Below are 19,016 nucleotides of genomic sequence, written 5' to 3' on the forward strand. Positions count from 1 at the left end.
GCTTTGTTAAGTCATACAGCGGATTAGCCAAAAACTGGTTGCGGATTACCAGTCTCGTTCAAACAATTGGACAGATGCTGACAGAACGCCATGTTTTGTTAAATTGAAACAGGAAACGACTGATGCCAAGATATGTTCCCCTCTTCAGCTGGTCCAGGATTTCTCATGCGATAATAAATTTAACAGATTTAGCATAAAACACTTTATTTTAAATGAGATTATACTTTCGGTCTTTTGTCAACAATTAAATACGTCGAGAAAAAGCAAAAATGACGGGCGTTCAAAACACAGATCCAGTTCAGAATGAACGTTTCAAACTCAAATAGCGAGATATGATACTGTTTGAATAGTTTATAGCCAACAAACCTGAACATACCAAAATCCAATAAAAAGCGTTCAATGCATTTTACAACTACAAGCACTATACTCCTTAGATTTTCTGAAGTTCGGCGGCGATTTTCTGGAGCTTCGGCGCCGATCATAAATATAAACGTTGCTTAATCTCGAAACAAATTTTGTTTTTTCTGTGGTAATATCCTCCATATACATCGGTATGCGCTCCAAGCTTATAAATCAATTTCGACTTAATTAAAACCAACTGCCACCGAAATTTCAGTTTGCTATAAAATACAATGCACAAATCACTAAAATTTATTCATTTAATAACTCTCCTTTTAAGCGGTACGCTATTGCGGGTTTGATACAAAATGTATTTAAGCAAACGTTGTTGTTCGTGCTCACGACAAACTTTTTGTTGTACAACGTACATTAATTTCGCGTAATAACCAACTGTAAATAAAGTTTAATACAAAAAGAGTTCAGACAAAAACGTTCGGCAATTCAAACACCATACTTGGAGAACAAAATCATTATCTTGTTGAATGGCTACAAGCCACAACTGTGTACGACGAAAAAAGGGTCAATTGTTACGTCAATGGCTCAAACAAAATATGTAATGTTCATCGTATTTTAGGGGTATTCTATTTTATGGTTTTTTATACACACGTCATTTTCTTCAAATTGAAATCGTAAAAGTGAGACACGGCAACAATAGTTTGCTGAAATCTATTCCCGTCGCCGACGTTATCCCGTGTACCCGTTGAATGACTTAAGAAAAATAGTACACGTAAACGTTTAAAATCAAAGTTCGCATTAAAAATTCGCCGACAATCCGACATCTTGCGTTTCTGGCACTTTTACTCCGAATCACCGACTTTGATTGAATCGTGACCGTTTACTACAATGGTCAGTGTATCATCCGTAGCACGAATCGCTGCAACATTATTGTTGTTGCTCCTTGATGTTCCGGCTTCCTGTGAGCAATAACAGTCGCATTCAAATGCAGGCTCTGCAAGAAACACCTCGCTTTCAGGGTCAGGCTGGTGGAAGAATGACACCGTTTCATTAAGTTGGGTCACAGAGCTGTAAAAAACGTGGCTTTAAAGATACAAACTCACTTCCACACATGGTCCATGTCACATGGATAAGCCTAGGTCAAATGTTAACTATATACTATTTACAAAGCAATTGTACACAAATATATATTTTGTTTAACCCTAGCTGTGCAAATCACACAGCTAAATACCGTGTATGCTTATCACGTTTTATCGCTGTGTCTTTTGCTTTTTGAATAAATATGTTTTAACATAAGTTTAATGGCAAAAATAACGGCCCAAACAGACTGAAAAAGCGACATTCTTTATATTTCAAACGTTTCGGCAAATGCTCATGCCATCATCAGTGATATGAAGTCCGTTGGAAATATAAAGCATGTCGCTTTTTACGTCTATTTGGGCCGTTATTTTTACCATTAAACTTATGAACAGATCCGTATATAGCCTAGTGTTCCAATGTTTTAATATTTTGTCTAAAAATTAAACCCTAGTGTGCCGTTTTATGGTTTTATTGTAATCAACAAACGGCCATCACAAGAAGACAGGCTTCGTAGGAAATGCGATTGACTGTTTTAAACAGTACCCAATTTTGACAAGCTGATGTGTGTATTGCATCATGAATTTTTTAAATATTTATAAGCGTCGTACCGTTTTATGGATTTTAGGATAACAGCAACATTTCCAAGCAAATGATTCATCGCAGTTCAAAATGGCGTGAGTAAAAAATCGATTTTGTGTGTGCTGGCTAAATACACACACGTAACAAGAGTACGCCATTATCACTTATCTGTATTCCGTCTCTGGCATGACACTGCGCAGGCATTTGAACACTGCGCTTAATAGCACGAAAACAAATATTGAGAAACAGTTTAGATTAGGTATTGCTAAGCTACACAACCAACCCATTTTGTGGGAATTCAGAGTTTGATTCTTTGATTTGCTTCATAAGTTGTGGTCGGTTGAATTGTGGACGTTTTACGAATTCCTCGTAATAGTGCTGGTAGCGAGCTTCCTCATTTTCACTCTGTACACAGAATTATGGACCGAATCAACACATTTTGTGTAACCTAAATAGTACTGACTACCAACTCAAAATATAGCAGTTTTGATATTGCTTATGAAGCCTTATGTAAAGCGTGGACCAGTGTTACTAACATTACAACTTTAATTTTCATACCTGGACATACTTGATAATCAAAATAGTTAGACCGCCCATGTAAAACATAAGAACAATAATTATGTAATGTATTGGGGTAAGGCCTCCAGTATCTCCAACTGCATCGTCACCACCAACAGAAAAGGTGGTTGCATTTGTCTCTTGCATAAGGTTGTTTCATTAAATCATCTTTGATCAACCCTATACTGCAATTTCCATATTACCCGCTAATGTCGTTAGCTGCATACAATTAGATTCCAAAACAACATTCATAGCCCATTGATTGCTGGTTCGCATTCTGAATGAATAAATCAATAGGAGTAACAGCTAGGTCACTTACGCCTGAAAATCCCAAAGCTAAAACTGCATGCAACAAAGACACTTTTCGATATATTATTTAACATCAAAATACAAAATTATAACAGATAATGACTCTCAACAAGAACGATAAAATCGAATAAACATATTCTGTTGACTATGCGCTTGCCTTGCCATGACTAATATTTTTTATTCATTTTCCATTCACTGTCACTGGCTAAAAAAGGGTGTAGAATTATTGATCGACTCCCGGTATTTCAGTGACAGCTGGGAACGCTAAGACCCTTTACCACAGTTCATATCGCAATCGAAGTATTTCCTTATCTCGGAGTTAGGCCTATCTTGCGTCACTATTACGCATGCTTGCAATAGCATCGTGTCGTTGTATTTAAAGTTAAGCCAGTATGTTAAATGCCTCAACTACAACTGGGTTGGTTCGGCGTCTTCAAAATGGAATGCTTTGCACCTTTTTCGAGGGACGGTCGCCTAAACGATAATGCATGCTTGGATGCAAAAATCGATAAATAGGCTCCAGATTACACACTGAATGCTCTTTAAGACATATCGATCTTGTGGACAAAGCCCACGTTAGATGTATATTGATCGCAAGTTGGGCTTAAAGCAAATAAAGGCAATTTGAAGAAGTTGATGAAATGATTTGGAATTTAGAAGAAATTCTGCAGCAACCATATGTGATGACTTTTTAGTGTATCTAGCTTTCACACAACAATTTTTATACAAATTGGACAGTTTTCAACAGATCAAGTCACAATAGCCAAGGACAAGGACAGAACTACTCCGACTTTACTTCAAGTCAGTGCTTTATCCCGAGCTATAACTGACTCTTCAAACTTGATCATCAGGGTTGTCCCTTTGTGCCAATGAGCTGTTACCTGAAATTAGTATATATTTACTGTATTTTGCTATTATGACTATGCAAGCTAATAGCCAAACAAAGATAAGAAAGTATAACTCTTACAATTTGCATTTTTGGCAAAACAAACTTAGGGCAAGTCTTGGGATGTACCTATTAGTTCCACTGTATTTCAAATCCATATTTACAAATTTAGTTATTAAATACAGTATACCTTTGCTGGAAAGTTTGATAGATTCAAAACAGCTTCAACAATGCCAGCAATAAATGATGCACAGTTTAGGGAACCCTAAATAGGAAGAACAGAAATAATACATAAAAAACTAAACCTAAACCTCACAATGCTGTTGCATTAACCTTGTCTCTTGGCACACAAATAAAAGTGGATATAATTGGTTCTTTTTCAATGATATAGTATATTTTATCATCATCACTGGCTTGCTCAAGTTTGTCAGCCTCTTTGCCAAATAATGCCTTCCACACTTGAACCTGAAATAGAATGATTATTGACAACAGAATATCATTTTTTAAACAAAGTTATATGAAAACCTGTTTCATTCACATTGCCTTTAATTAAATCCAGCTCTTGCAAATGAACTGTGGCAATAAATGTTATACTGTGAGAGGTTATAAGCTTGCCTAACAAGATTGATTAAATATGATCAATTAAAATAAATAAATTGGTATGTAGCAAGTTAATGTGTAGAAATTGAAAGACAAACATAAAATGTACTTGACCTTAACAAACATGAGAATATTGATAAGCTTTGTCTCCCGTTTAAATCCTTTCTCTCTAAAGCACAGTAAGTCAACAAGTCTTGTTCCAACGCTGTATCCAAAATCTGATAACTTGCTCTAAAACAAAGAACTGAAAGATTCATGCTAGTGTTGCAATCAAATTTGATTGAATTGTCACAAACCTAACAAAATGTAAAGCAGTGCATTGTGATAGATGTAAGTCAAAATTTGCAGTTGTGGAAACTAGATGCTAAAATAACTAGAATGGTGGCTTTCTGATATACTACCGTTTTATATATTCTATACGATATTTACCAATTTACTATACACATCATTTGATCTACACATATGATTGTTTTTGTAAACAAAAACGAATGGGTCCCCACACGCGTTTTTGTGCGGATTTACGGTAAACAAATGTTGCGGTGATTTTTAGATTTTTAAGGACAAATTTTTAGAATGCATTAACCCAACAATAAAAAATTTTGTTCGTATTCTTTTTGCACTATTATTGTCATATAATTACAAAAACTTTAAAAAAGAACAAAAAAAATAATTTCAATTGATTCTCTTGCTTTGACCCAGATATTGTGGTCCAAGGTCAGGTTTCAAACACATTTTTTTTCTAGAAAGCTGTAACAGTTGTGTTACAGACACTTTAAATTAAAAAGCAATTTGCTACAAGTGTATACATAACAAATTGTTTTTCATTTAACTTTGTTTCGCAAAACGAGTACCATTGACCTGTAGTAACCTCTCAGGGTGCACACGCCAAACGACTGTTTGACCTTTTATAACCGTTTTCAATAGCACGCAGTCCTTGGTGTTCAACAACACCGTTTAACCTAATTTATACATGCCTTGAGTATTGATTCCTAAATCGATTGCAAAAAACGCTACGTTATGACGAAAGAAAGTTCTGAACTGTGTTAGTGATACCTACTAGTTGACCTTAAGTAACCCGTGGTCATGCGGCGGCCAACCTGACAACGAGCATTTAAAAAAACATTTATCTTGCAAAAATGTCAAGTTTATTTTTTCATCTTTATTTTTATTAACAACGTTTTGCTTGACATATACGAAACCGAAGCACGCTTATTAGGTTTTAATCACGTCATAGGTGTGAAACCTTTGCCAAAACTGAAAATGTGAGTGATAACTTAATAAAACGAAATAGCATTGCTGTGCAAAACAGCTGATTTCTAATCACCGAAACGACGTGTCGTGAAACGTCTGTCCGACGTCAAGCTGAGTAAACCAATGAGTTACTCTCTTGGGACTTCTGCCTACAGTGTTTTTCTTGATCAAACGAGCGTTAGACACATTTACGTTTCGGGGGCCTGTGGGTGAACCGCTGGGTCAAACGGGGTCTTCTTCTGGAGGATCAAGTTCAGATTAATAACTAACATGTGTCCAAATTTCAATAAATTTAAAGCACTCTTTGTTGACCAAACCAGCGTTAAAAAATTTACGTTTCGGGGACCTGTGGGTGAACTGCTGGGTAATTTGGGGTCAAACTACAGGTGGACCAAGTTTGGATTAATATCTAACATATGTCCAAATTTCAATAAATTCAAAGCACTCTTTCTTGACCAAACGAGCGTTACAAACCAGCGTTAGACAGAAAAAAGAAAAAAAAAATACGGAAAAAAACAATATGTGTCCCCTTCAGGGAAGGGGACCCATAATAAAGCATTCAGAAAGGTTGCTACCCTAATACTTACAACGGATTGAGTTGTAATTACATAACTCATCCACTAGAAACTTTTTTATTAATCATGATTTAAATGTCTGAAATTCCATTATTTCCATTTGTTAGTTGTGATTACTAAAAGAAACATTTTTTAATCTCCATTTGCTAGTATTGACATAGACAACTCAGAAATATCGAAATTTACTGATAAACTTTTGCGTACCATGGTAAATTATGAAGTTATAACCCAGCACCAGGCCAAAATCAGCTATATGCCATATTCTTTTATTTGTCTTTTGATTACCGATGTCAGTTACTCAAAACACAGTCTAAAGTTGTTGTCTGTAACGGGCCACTCTAAAATACGCAATCTACGCAATCTACGCAATCTACGCAATCTACGCAAGCTATACGCAATCTACTAACAAAAACTAACTAAGATGTTGACGGTTAGTGCTATTAGGGTCAGGGTGAGGGTTTGTGATAGAATTAACTTTATAATTTAATTTCAGATGCCTTTCAGGTCTCATTTTCTCTACAAGTGTTAACATGCGGTACCATACAGTGTTTAGTACCACTCTCAACACATATGAGAATATTAAGCCCAAACCGGACATCTAAAACTAAATTATAGTGTTAATTTTATTATAAACCCTCACCCAGACCCTAAAAGCCCTAACCGTCAACATTTTTCAAAGTTGTATACGTTTTATAAGTAGATTGCGTAGATTGCGTAGATTGCGTACTTTAGAGGAGCCCGTCTGTAACTGTGCATGGTTATACTGTACATGTTGAAAAATACAACTTACTTGCAATTCTGATACAGAACGAACTCTGTTCTGAGAATATTGGATCATTTCACTGAAAAGAAGTGCAAAAACACTGAGGGACACCTCCTGCTTTCCTCTACTTAATTGCTTGTCAAGGATTGTGGAACGAAATCTCTTACCACTATCCATCTTCAAATTCTTCACCAAAGGCCCATACAATAAGAAAAAAGAATCCCTAGAGCTACAACAACATCATTAGATATCTTGTGGGATTGTTAAAGTAGTTTACAGTTCCTAATTTAAAACAACAAAAATTGCTCAAGATACAATTCAAAAGCTTAGTTTATTTTGTCCCAAAACTAAACGCTTTGGTGCATAACGATGTTGGTCACGCATCACTACACCGAAACGCATGATTAATCAGATTTTTAAAATTTGTATTTCCACATCTTTCGTCACTTTAAAAAAAATCCGTCTCCGGAAATAAAGTGAAACCATGGATTTTATTTTATCCCATTCTGTACCGTTTATGTGAAGAATTGAAATTCATACAATCGTTGGTCTGGCGCTTTGTGTTCTTGAAAGCTTGCGATTTTGCGCATCCCCCAGAGATAAATTTCGTTGATCTTATTTCAAACTAGTTAAAAACGAACAAGCACACCAACCAGTTTTATCTAACTCGACGGCGCATAAACAGAAAAACGATAAATTTTCCAAAACATATTAATCGCTATTTAACTTACAGTGTTGTCCTTGGCTTTTGCCCCTTCACGAAAATAGACTGTTTGTCAAAAAACAATTAACTATACGGCCGGAAATTTCCCTCTAGGTTCAATGACAATGCTTGGCCGACTCAAGAGCGCTCGTTAATGCAGTCTACTAGGCTGGGTTATAACTTAAATATGTTTCTCAGTTTGATGGACCGGCATATTTTAAGAAGACATTGTAGCATAAACAAGTAATTATAAGTCACGCTGATTTATGTAAATATATTCCGTACTGTTGACTGTTTTTTCCGTACATCAAACAATAGGTTTCTGTAGTATGTTTTTCACGTAAAAACAAAAAAACGACAAAGATGGTCGAAAATCGAAATAAGCAGCAAAATAAAAAATTAGATATGACATGGCGAGTGGAAATATTGCACTTGGCAAGCAAATCATTTTTTTATAAATGACAACTTTATGCAAGCACAAAGTACGATTAAGTAACGATAGAAGAAAACATGATTTACGCTGTAAAGGTTGCACCAAAGCAGATGGATTGGACCAGCAGGAATCATTTCTTTGCTCATGTGTTCATTTTTGGAACAATATAATTTTGTTACAGGCGCGCAATAAAAAATACTTTCAATAAATCTTTCATATTGATTTGCGTGTAAGGTTATAAAAGTAATATCAAACAAATAACGGCAATATTCGCATGCATGTACCATCAATACTATTAACTGTAATTAAGTAAATCACAGCTTAAAGTAGGAAAATGTAACACAGAAGTAGCAGTGCGATTTGATCTAAAGAATTACGCTACACATTTTGGTGATGTACGTTGTAAAAAAACAAAGACTAATGAATAATGATCACAAAATTTAGTAAATTACAGCACACAGGTATAAAGTTTATCAATATAACGAGCGCCACTGCAAAAAGAAATGTGTGTGTCAAACATGGACACACAGCACAGTAACATAGGCTCAGGCAGGGATAGCCAAAAAATATTCAGCCACATTTTGCTTTTGACGTGGGATTTGCCACACATACGTCCGAATTCAAAAAAATACGGTAAAATACACTAATTGGCGTATGTGAAAATAATGTTTTGAAGTATTAGGAGCGCAAGGGTTAAAAAGCGGTTTTATACAAGAACACGATAAAGTTCATTGATTTCATTACCGTTTGTTGGCAGTTGGTTTTCCTTTCGAGGCTGAAAGAGCCAATTAGAATGGCACAATGTACCCTAGGTAGGCCACCTCTTAAATCTAAACTGCCTTTTATGTAATTTTGCACAATAATGTTGCTGATGGGTTCCCCTTTTAGGAGAAAATAAAAGTTAAAGACAGTGGTAGAGGCATACATTATTCATTTTTTGAAAAATAACTATTCAATTTTGTGAGCAGTGCCATTGTGGGTAGCTGGTGGCGTTTCACTGGCTTTCGACCTTTTAATCACATGTGTAAGAATGCCACTCATAATTTTCTTAAACCACATGAGGTTCATGACGTCAAGGACCATGCAAACACCAATCCAGGAAATATGACAAGGAAGGGAAACTCTGCAAAAGAGCAACAATTCACATGCACACCTTAAGAGCCTAGTTTTGCATTTAACAGACAAAGGGAACCATGCAAAGAAAATCTTTTTTCTTACATTTTTGCATATTTTACTTTATTTTTAATTTGATTGAACATACCTGCTATATGAATCCAAACTTTGCACTGATATCACCATGTAATAAAAGAATGGCATAGGTAGGATTCGTGATATAAAAAAGGAGAAAGTCAACAGCAAACCATTGTAAAAGTATAGTTCAGAATCTTTGTTTCCAGTGGTGGACAATGCCCATCTGCCACAAGACAAATTAGTAATCTTACATTTTGTTGTCTAGTGAAACACTGTTTCAGCATTGCTCACAAACACCACTGGTAACAACAACAAAGTTCAGCTGCTTATGCTTAATCATTGTTTCGGAAAATATAACATTGCCATAAACAGAAATAGGCATGTATTGTTAACATACTTAAACAGCTTAAAGCCCAAACTATGCTTAAAATTAAGGCTACACAAACAAGATTTTGAGAAACATGATTACAAAAATAAATATGACTTGGATTATACCATGGTAATTTTAAACTTACTGTAATAAATTTAACAATAGAACTAACCTTAGATTAACGAAAGGTGTTGACATCTCTGCCAGTAAGCGAAAATTTGCCACAGGCAATAGAACACTACCAGACTGTAAAAAATATGAGATATGAAGCATCTTACATTGCAGACACAAAATTTTGGTATTTATTTTTCATAGAAGTAGAGAAGTTATAAAAGTTTTTGTTTCAAACAAAACTGTAAATTTTAGGTGCAAGCTTTGTAAATACTGTACTTTGAGACATTACAGGCAAATTTAAACATTTTGCACAGCCCTACACCCACAATAATCTAGATTCAGGTGCAAAGTACAGCAATGCCTAAATAGTGGCCTTTGGACTTCAAAACAAAGGGAACAGAAGTGCCTGAGCAAACAAATCTGCAACCTTTGGTCTGTGGCCTACATATTTGCAAGGTTCGTCTTCATTACCAAAGAAACAAAAACTGGACTTGCTCCAATGTACAAAAGTGATGCACAGTTTTAATTGCACTGACATAAAAGAAATCCAACAAACCTAAATTGGCAAACTAACAAACTATTGTGAAAGTTTAGCATCAGACCCACTTACATTTTTTGTTTGTTTACATCCTAGAAAACTACCCAACACCATACAAAATGCAAATCACTTACCAAACCATATACATAGGCATATGCTGACACACAATGATGAATAATGAAACCAACAGTTCCTCCCACAGCCTCATAATTTGTGAAAATTAAATAAAGATCTGTAAATTAAAAGTATTATGTCATGTAAGGCAGCTAATGTATGTAGGAGATCAAGATTTGAACTCACCAGACAATAGATAGCCAACACATATGGATAGGCTGCATTCAGACAATGTTGACCTCCCCCTATTAAATGCACACAGTTAAAAGTGGGAAATTACGTTTATCATTGGCACTGATTGTTGATTAGTTACACAAATAAAATTAGCCAATTCAAAAAAAAAAAAATTATGTTTTAACCTACCATATAATATCTCTTCTCAAATGTTCTTCAAACAACAGGACATACATTGCAAGCAGGGTTACAACAACTGCATGAAGAGTGGAAGCGTTTCTATTAAAAGCATATGTAGGCTAGTTACATTTACATTGGCTGGAGAACCCAATCAATAATTCAAACTTCTACCTTGCATGCCATTCCGTTTTTTCATCTTTTGTCAGCCTGTTAAATTTTGGAATTCGTCCTGAAAGCGCTGGGCTCATGTGCTTGTAGAAATACAAGAAAAACACAAAGCTTGCAAGGCCGCATTGCAGGTTGTTCATCCTTACAGCACTAACTTCAAACACCGCTCCTCATGTTAGTCCCTACTGAAACACAAAGAAACATATTAGGCAACGTTCTCAACTGTCCCAGTTTACGATTTTAACATAGAACTTTGAACTACATGACGAAATACAACAAGCGTTACTCGACTTGTTTTGCTTCTGGGCCAGACGCGATCAGCTGATCATTGCGACATTCTGCTTTGTTAGCTAGCTACCCTTTTTCTTTTTCGAACGTAATCGATTTTTGTCAGCAATGAGCGTGACATTTTGTGCTGCAGCTGTCGCGTAACATTTAAAACGGATTTTACGACAATTTTTGATGAAAACAAGACTCTAAATCAGGGGTGGGGAACCTACTTAGTACTGCGGGCCGCATGAAATGCACAACATTTTCGGGCGGGCCAAATATTTTGTTATTTTCAAATTCCGTGTAAAAATACCCGAAGCACACAAGTGATTTTATATTTCATCGGTCCAGATTTGATTTTTTCTTTGCTGTTACTTGTTTGCAACAAACAAGGCATACAGGTTTATCACTTAATCCGACTAAAATTTGTCCATTCTTTTTGGAACACCCTAGCTCCATTATACCGAATATATTTTATGTAGCAATATAAGGGTCCACGCTAATAGCTTTAAAATCAATTTAAAATAACACCACATGGCAAATAATTTGTTACTGCAAGGAGAGGCAATCGAGTGACTGTTACGTCACAAATACAGCAAGTAGTTGAATGTGTGGCACTTTTTATAAGTTTGGCGTCAAATGTGGAAATGTCGAAGTCATTTCAAAGAAATATTTGTCCATAAACAATTTATTGTTTTTTTTATGCTATGTTTTATGCTTTACCTTAACAAAATTGTGACGCGGGCCACATTAAAAAGGCAAGCGGGCCGCAGGTTCCCCCCCCCCCCCCCCCCCCCCTGCTCTAAATTGTTCCCTTGCCGTTGGTGTTTTAATGCTTTGCAAAATTGCCAATTTTGTTTGTTGGACAATCGTCAATTTTTACGTGAAACAACGGGAACTGAACAACCGAGAAAAAACAGGTTTAACGAAACAGAAAAAATGTTTGCTTGCAACCAACCCACTAATTTAGCCCAAGCGGTTGCCCAAGGCTATATGCATAGGCTGGGCTTTGTCAGTCAGACTGTGGCAGTTTAAATATAAAAGGCACTAAGGCAGTTAACAGAGGGCTCAAAAGATTTCGACAATACTTTTTTCACCGAGGGTTCTGTGCCGTTAAATTTTTCTTTGTTGTGGGGCACCGGTAATATCGAAAATACCCTAAAATTAAAACACGCAAAAACAGTCGAAAAAACGCCGCTAAATCGGCGTTTCTCAAACTTCAAGAAATGCTCCTTTTATCTGCACAGGAAAACAAACAAAATATATATATACTGCCTGAATGTACGATTAGTTCGTTGTATCAAGGGCGCGACAAAACAAAGTCGAATTCAAGAATTGTGTATGAACAATCGTAATTTTTTTAACGTGAAATTTCGTATAATAGCGACGCGATTACATGTTTTTCGCTTGGTCGCAATGAAATGTTAACGCAATAAGCTTTTGCGACATCAAGGCATCGTAAATACGATAAACTATAGACAAATCGTCACATTGTTACAAAGCATTTTGTATTCAAGCCCAAAGGCGATTTAGAAGCATTTTTTTCAGAGCAACTGTCAGTTGTGGTTTGCTGAGTAAATTCAAAAGAGAACTAAAGCTTAAAAAGTCAATTTAGGGCGATGTTGGCCTAACATGCATATTGGGGTGATTACCATGCCACTACTCCCTGTTATCACAACAAAATGATATATTTTAAACCAAAAATTTGAAATAAAAAAAACTGACATGATTTGACTTTGAAACTAATTGTTCTCACAGGCCCCAACACAAATTTTTAAACAAGAAATATGTTACTTAATGACCAAATTTAAATAGATTCACCCACTATTCGACTTTTAACATGCAAATGATCTTACATTTGTAAACAAGTTTTGAAATTATGCTGGGAAAAACGTTCCAAAATTTCAATCAATTATTTGTTGTTTTTAGGTTTAAAATTTGATTATAGAAGTAATTGTACAATAACCTTTATACTATTTGATAAAGGTGGACTGTTTCATATCCTGCAGTTGCAATCGCTTACATCATTACACTACAATAAATACATCAACACCCCACTGTCCACTTGGCTACCATCCCCATTAAAAATACTGTAGTTTAACCAAAAAGAATTAAATAACACAGCAATGTTTAAATATACAAGTTCTCAGTGTCAGTGGGGTTATAAGCAGTGGTGGGATAAAAAAAAATTTGTCAGCTGGTTCTATCACAAAAGTCATATTTTTCAGTCGGTTCTGTTACAAAAAGTCCATTGACTGTAACCGCTAATGCTAACCGGTTCGCTGGTCTCATAAAATTTCGTGAGACGGTTCTATAAAACCGGTGCGAATCGGCTGAATCCCACCATTGGTTATAAGGGCCTTCTGGAATATGCTGGTTATGAAATAACGTGATTGCAAAAGTAGAGGATGAATCATGCCTGACCTGTCCGTATGTTCAAGATGTGTTTGGCATTATTTTTGGTTCTGTGCCATGAGTTTTTTTACACCACTATCCATTCCCAACATAGATATACTGTAGCCTACTTGTTTTTAAATATACCTATTTAAGCACATTTCAACAATTGCATCAAATGTCTCAAGAGTCACAGTATATAAAGAAAAACTTTATATATATATGGGTACTTATGGTACAAAGTTGTCAACGTAATGACATATTTTCAGATTTTCAAGCTAGAAGTATAAAAATATTGACTATATTTCAGAGTTTAAAATTATAAAGTATCCAGCATTTGTTAAGGTTAGTTTTTAATCTGTCCAATTTTCTTACAGCACCTATTATTTATACATTTGATCTTCAGTGCTCCCTTTATAATGGTAAATCCCCCATCTTGGCACACAATCTTAGAACCATTGGTCTTTAAAAAATATGTACATGTTAGCTAACATAACAGTTTTACACAAGTTGTGGCATGTTACATAACATTGTTTTATTATAAAATCACATGCGCTTTGTGTGACAAAACTAAAATGACCAAAAACACAGCCACCATTTTTAAAATAATGTACATTGTACACATTAAGCAATCCTTGTCCTAAGTGTACATAAGTGCTGTTGGGTTGCTCACCTCAAGCCCATTGACAGAAGAAATCTGCACTGTCTAACAAATTTTGTTACGTTTGTTTCTAAGCCTTAAACTGGCGCCTATAGTATTGGTTTTTACAACGTAATTATTTAAAAAATGGAAAACCATTCTTGAAATGGTGTGACACAATTACTTCTGTGCCTGCTTTTTAAAGCAAATCGCGAGCAATTTAACTCACCTGATATTTGACTAATGCTAATCGTTATGGAACGATCTGCATTTCCAGTACTCGGAATTATTGTAAAGCATAGGTAACAATGCAAATTCAATACAATTTAACAACAGACGTATGTTTAAAACAGCACCGCAAAGCCCAAAGATATCACCAAATTCACCATTCACCAGCAAAGCACAATGATGTAAAACGCTTCGGTGATTGTGATGTGAACTGTGAATAGCGCCCGCGTCATTCTGCCTTTATCGGACCCATGACATCCTCTTTGCAAATAGCCCATTAACCTAAATTGTGCCCTCAAGAAATATTAAATTTTTCATTAATATTAAACTGTCATACGTACGTGCCAGTGGTGGGATTCAATTTTTTTGTCAGCCGGTTCTATCACAAAAGTCATATTTTGCAGCCGGTTGCGTTACAAAAATTCCATTGACAGTAACCGGTAATGCTAACCGGTTCGCTGATCTCATGGAATTTCGTGAATCGGTTCCATAGAGCCGGTGCGGTGCAAACCGGCTGAATCCAGTGTCGGATTAAGGGCCTGCTGGCCTCTAGGCACATTTTATAAGTGGTCCGAAAATCAGGGTTGCCAACTAAAAAATTGGAATTATCACTGTTGCCAAATCATTTAAAGTGGCCTTGATTTTTCACTGGCATGTAGGCTCGTGCCTACTTTGCCTAATGGTTAATCCAGCACTTGCTGAATCCCACGACTGGTACGTGCTACTGCTATAAAATGAAAACTTCTGGAACTTGGCCGAATGGTCTGGCGCGCCTGACCAACACACAGACATAAAAAAAACTTGATCGGGATTCGTCCCCGGGATTGTCCTGGGTTTGAACCCAGTGAAAAAAAATGTGCAAACCACAAAGACATTACGCGGTTTGGTAATACTTAACCAACATCCCAACGTTGCTATCAAGTAATTTGGTGTTGCTCGGTAGAATTGCATCAGAAAACTATATAGAAAACTTATTACATAACTATTTTACCAGGCAAAAGCAAAATCCGAACAAACCGATTCTTGTTTGTTTAATCTTAACCTATACCACGCTTCCGTACTAGAATGAACATATACTTGGCGGGCATACTCCGCTGATTTGGAAATAAATCTGTTCACATCGGTTAGCAGTTGCTGCTAAGAACGGTTACCGGGAAAGAAAAACTGAACTAAACTGAGCGCTACAAACCCTATTCAACGAGTAACTTAATTTGTATTTTATTCATAAATAAAAGTCCAAAATTAACAATAAGGCAGGAAAAAGCAAAACAAAGTTAACACACATTCACGGGTAATCTGCTAAATGACAAATCAACAATTATATCTAAGACTTATAGGTACATACACGTACCACCCGGGTGTAAACTTGTTGGACTACTTTTACAACTTAATTTTTTTGTGAAAATGAGACTTTTCGAGAACGAATTATTGGGTTTTGGGGTCTCCAACTTCGGCCAAACCGACAAACTTATTTCATTTGCGACAGAGTTGAGATATTTGTTGGTGACGTACCAAACGATTTGCTAAACAAATGACAGTTGCCAAACAACACATACAAAACAGGCACCAAGAATGGAATAAAATTATTGTGTGAGCATCAAAGTATATGAAACTTGGGTAAATAAAAAGGGGATTGAATAGTAAATATTACAGTTAAAGTACAAAATTAAACGAGGAATCACAGTATCGAAGTTTTTGAAAGATTGTTTTACAGTGCCAAACTGCCAATTACACCTATCTAGAAATGAAGATTTAACAACTTTTGATTGTGCAGATATAAAAGCAAAGCTGCCACTTTCCTACAGCGTTGAAGTTGAGGTGCAAGATAAAGATGTGCTAGAACCATGTGATGCATAACAACACGACAACGATTCAAATAAGTAAAGACCTGTTTTCCTATTTATGTTTTGATTTATCAGTTTTGTACACTACCTACATCGTTGAATGTCCAAGTTTCATTACAGTTAATTACATTTAATGTCACTAGAGGTTGTGACATTGCAAAATGGGGGTGTGGCATCTGGTAAAACAGCCACGCCTCCACCAGTTGGTGTTCACTGACATTGAACGATCACACAACAGTGGCGAAAATAAACGGGCATTCTAAACGCTATATTTTAAAATCGTTGTTTGGAGAAAAATGCTGCATATATATCGCGTATCGACAGAAATAAATATAAAGGACAGTTTCAGGTTTAGGGTTAATCAATCTTGCGTTCGTTCGAAGCCGATTTTGGGACAAAGCCGTTGGAAAATAACTTCGAAAAAAATTGGCTGGCCTGGTTTGGGGGAAATTCGTTAGAAGTTACTTTAAGTGGTTTCAGGTTCACCTTCGTTGGATCACTGGTTGAGACAGCTATGGAGTCGTCGGGGCTGGTAAGGTTTCTTTTCGACATCGTATTGAGATGTTTTTTGACGCCGGACAGCATTTTTCCGAACCACACAATGTTCATGATGTCAAGCGTGATACACGAAGTGATCCAAGTTACGTGGGCTGGCCACGAAATGCTGCAAAACGATAGGAAATCATTTTGGCGAACCATACAACGTCACATGTTTGTTATTTATAAACCATCGAAATAAATGCTGCAGAAAAAGAATACATTTCATGAACAAACCTGCTATACTGTTCCAGGTTTATTATGTGAAGTGCCACATAGTAAAAAACGGGCATTGGCAGAATTCTTGACAAGAAAAATGTAAATGTCATGAACAAGCCATTGTAGTAGTATAACTTGGAACCTTTGTAACCAGCATTGGACATAAACCACCTGAAATTTAAATTACATATAGAACACAATGCGTTTGAAACCCAGTTCAACATACTCATATCATATGATATGAGTCATAAGTTTATCTTTTACTTGTTTGTACTTTTGAATATGACAAAAAAACAATATATACATCAAAACAATTCATTCTGACATTATTTTTAATATATTCCTTTAAAACTTTTCAACCTACCTTATATTTACAAAGGTTGTTGACATCTCAGCCAGCAAACGGAAGTTAGCTACTGACAGTAGAATTCCACCAGTCTACAAAACAACTATGTCAGTTAAACTTTGGCTATACAAACCAAAATCCTATATCATGGTACATTGATTTTAAAAAGTGTTCTGTTAATATGTCAGCCTTTATTTACAACCAGGTTATGTCAAGCATTTTAGCTTTATCGGATTATCATGGAAACATGTTGCTAATCTTCACAACCTTTGTTTGCTCATGAATTTGTTTAAGTACCAATGTTTAAACTTTTGATTGTACACAAATGTCTGTTAGCTAAGAAAACACAGTTGCCAAAAAATAAACATGAGTGCCATGTGCTTTCCTGTCTGACAAAATTTCCTTGGACCCTTTATCAAAATGGAGATAAAAAGAATCACATGAGAAAAACAGTACAGTATTTATCTGAATATTTGAATTTTTAAAGGACATAATTTAGTTTGTTGTGTTTTTACGTGGCACTGACAAGGTGTGTGATGGAAAATGTATTATAAACCTACATGTAAATACATCAACTAGTACATGAAAACTCAAACAGGGTCAATCTAATTTTTCAAACATGCACTTTTTTACATCATCAAACACTTTAAAAAGAAAATGTTGTGGAAGCTTACCAAGGCATACACATAGGCAAATATTGAAACAACATGATGAGCAACAAAAGTCATTGTTCCACCAACGCCTTCAAAGTTGGTAATTATCAGGTAAAGATCTACAGAAAATTGAGTTGTGTGGTTATTGTTTGAATTTGAAAGTTCCTAAAAATGTAAGTAATACTTACCAGATGTCAAAAAGCCAGTAGCAATTGCTATGCTAGTTTGGGAAATTGTTGATTGACCCCTGTAAAACATAAGCAAAAATGACACTTTGTACTATTATGAACAGACACAAATCCTTTACATTTTAATAAGTCAAACAATATCTTTTTGGGCTGTCAAAACAAGGTTTTGGTACACCAAATACCTATTACTTACCACACAAGGTCCTTGCGAAGAGTATCATCATATAAAAGAACATATATCACCAAGACTGTAACAGTTGCAGAATGTATTGTTGAAGTAGTCCTGAGGTAAAATTTGCCATATTAAAGTTAAAATTCAAAATACACTTTTATTTTCATTTAATGTATGTACCTTGCATGCCATTCTGACTTCTGATTTGGTGTAAACTTGCTGAACTGTGGTAGAAGCTTTGAAAAATATGGACTCACTTTCTTGTCAAACCACACAAAAAACAAACAGCTCAAACAGATGTTCACCAATGGTACAAAATTACACATGTTTGCTACGTCTGCCAATGTTTTTGTTACTTTAATGATGAAAAACTGGCAAATACACCTTAATACGTGTTCATAGCGCACCTCCTGCTTCTACGTATTGCTGCAGTTTTTCAACGGTTACGATACGGTTGCTTCATCCACACGAAACATATTTTATCTATGTTTTGCAATGTAACATTAAAAACGGCTAGTTAATATGCTTGAACCACGATAATCGATTAACACTCGTTAAGTGAAGCCAATAAGCTTACGCAAAGTC

The 19,016-nt window shown here is 35.7% G+C and overlaps 4 protein-coding genes across 6 annotated transcripts; all 4 read right to left on the minus strand.

Moving 5' to 3' along the window:
• Positions 1 to 187: 187 nt before the first annotated feature.
• LOC145222109 (uncharacterized) lies at positions 188 to 2,864 on the minus strand. The gene is made up of 3 exons (XM_080088136.1): positions 2,572 to 2,864; positions 2,297 to 2,418; positions 188 to 1,422 (listed from the first exon to the last, which is right to left on the minus strand). The coding sequence occupies exons 1-3, from the start codon at positions 2,716 to 2,718 to the stop codon at positions 1,197 to 1,199; spliced, it is 495 nt and encodes a 164-aa protein (XP_079944262.1). The 5' UTR covers positions 2,719 to 2,864; the 3' UTR covers positions 188 to 1,196.
• A 63-nt stretch (positions 2,865 to 2,927) lies between these two features.
• Positions 2,928 to 7,249, minus strand: LOC145222108 (trafficking protein particle complex subunit 5-like). The gene is made up of 5 exons (XM_080088135.1): positions 6,983 to 7,249; positions 4,481 to 4,597; positions 4,100 to 4,231; positions 3,957 to 4,031; positions 2,928 to 3,761 (listed from the first exon to the last, which is right to left on the minus strand). The coding sequence occupies exons 1-5, from the start codon at positions 7,130 to 7,132 to the stop codon at positions 3,678 to 3,680; spliced, it is 558 nt and encodes a 185-aa protein (XP_079944261.1). The 5' UTR covers positions 7,133 to 7,249; the 3' UTR covers positions 2,928 to 3,677.
• A 668-nt stretch (positions 7,250 to 7,917) lies between these two features.
• On the minus strand, positions 7,918 to 14,899 carry LOC145222106 (TLC domain-containing protein 4-like). Of its 3 annotated transcripts, none has more exons than XM_080088131.1 (8): positions 14,814 to 14,899; positions 10,944 to 11,125; positions 10,782 to 10,871; positions 10,605 to 10,663; positions 10,439 to 10,536; positions 9,825 to 9,898; positions 9,353 to 9,505; positions 7,918 to 9,214 (listed from the first exon to the last, which is right to left on the minus strand). In XM_080088131.1, exons 2-8 carry the CDS (start codon positions 11,078 to 11,080, stop codon positions 9,040 to 9,042), a joined length of 786 nt encoding a protein of 261 aa, XP_079944257.1. In that variant the 5' UTR covers positions 11,081 to 11,125; positions 14,814 to 14,899; the 3' UTR covers positions 7,918 to 9,039. The 3 variants fall into 3 exon arrangements, with proteins under 3 accessions (XP_079944257.1, XP_079944258.1, XP_079944256.1); XM_080088132.1 differs by lacking the exon at positions 14,814 to 14,899 and adding an exon at positions 14,474 to 14,631 and having other exon boundaries at positions 10,944 to 11,122; XM_080088130.1 differs by lacking the exon at positions 14,814 to 14,899 and adding an exon at positions 14,474 to 14,631.
• A 775-nt stretch (positions 14,900 to 15,674) lies between these two features.
• Positions 15,675 to 18,995, minus strand: LOC145223000 (TLC domain-containing protein 4-like). Its single transcript, XM_080089278.1, has 7 exons — positions 18,612 to 18,995; positions 18,453 to 18,542; positions 18,260 to 18,318; positions 18,093 to 18,190; positions 17,437 to 17,510; positions 17,091 to 17,243; positions 15,675 to 16,980 (listed from the first exon to the last, which is right to left on the minus strand). The coding sequence occupies exons 1-7, from the start codon at positions 18,755 to 18,757 to the stop codon at positions 16,674 to 16,676; spliced, it is 927 nt and encodes a 308-aa protein (XP_079945404.1). The 5' UTR covers positions 18,758 to 18,995; the 3' UTR covers positions 15,675 to 16,673.
• Positions 18,996 to 19,016: the final 21 nt, after the last annotated feature.

Source organism: Phallusia mammillata, chromosome 4 (assembly GCF_965637545.1).
Source record: "Phallusia mammillata chromosome 4, kaPhaMamm4.hap1.1, whole genome shotgun sequence".
NCBI lineage: Eukaryota > Metazoa > Chordata > Ascidiacea > Phlebobranchia > Ascidiidae > Phallusia > Phallusia mammillata.

Coding starts and splice junctions, on each gene's coding strand:
- LOC145222108 (XM_080088135.1), bottom strand. CDS start 7,132: ATGGATAGTGGTAAGAGATTTCGTTCCACAATCCTTGACAAGCAATTA. Junction 4,232..4,480: donor ATATTCTCATGTTTGTTAAG/GTCAAGTACATT, acceptor ATTCTATTTCAG/GTTCAAGTGTGGAAGGCATT. Junction 4,032..4,099: donor TTTGTGTGCCAAGAGACAAG/GTTAATGCAACA, acceptor CTTCCTATTTAG/GGTTCCCTAAACTGTGCATC.
- LOC145222106 (XM_080088131.1), bottom strand. CDS start 11,080: ATGAACAACCTGCAATGCGGCCTTGCAAGCTTTGTGTTTTTCTTGTAT. Junction 10,537..10,604: donor TGTTGGCTATCTATTGTCTG/GTGAGTTCAAAT, acceptor TTTAATTTACAG/ATCTTTATTTAATTTTCACA. Junction 9,899..10,438: donor ATGCCTATGTATATGGTTTG/GTAAGTGATTTG, acceptor TATTTTTTACAG/TCTGGTAGTGTTCTATTGCC.
- LOC145223000 (XM_080089278.1), bottom strand. CDS start 18,757: ATGTGTAATTTTGTACCATTGGTGAACATCTGTTTGAGCTGTTTGTTT. Junction 18,543..18,611: donor AAGTCAGAATGGCATGCAAG/GTACATACATTA, acceptor ATTTTACCTCAG/GACTACTTCAACAATACATT. Junction 17,244..17,436: donor ACAACCTTTGTAAATATAAG/GTAGGTTGAAAA, acceptor TTTAAATTTCAG/GTGGTTTATGTCCAATGCTG.
- LOC145222109 (XM_080088136.1), bottom strand. CDS start 2,718: ATGCAAGAGACAAATGCAACCACCTTTTCTGTTGGTGGTGACGATGCA. Junction 2,419..2,571: donor TGATTATCAAGTATGTCCAG/GTATGAAAATTA, acceptor TTCTGTGTACAG/AGTGAAAATGAGGAAGCTCG. Junction 1,423..2,296: donor TCTGAATTCCCACAAAATGG/GTTGGTTGTGTA, acceptor CGTTTTTTACAG/CTCTGTGACCCAACTTAATG.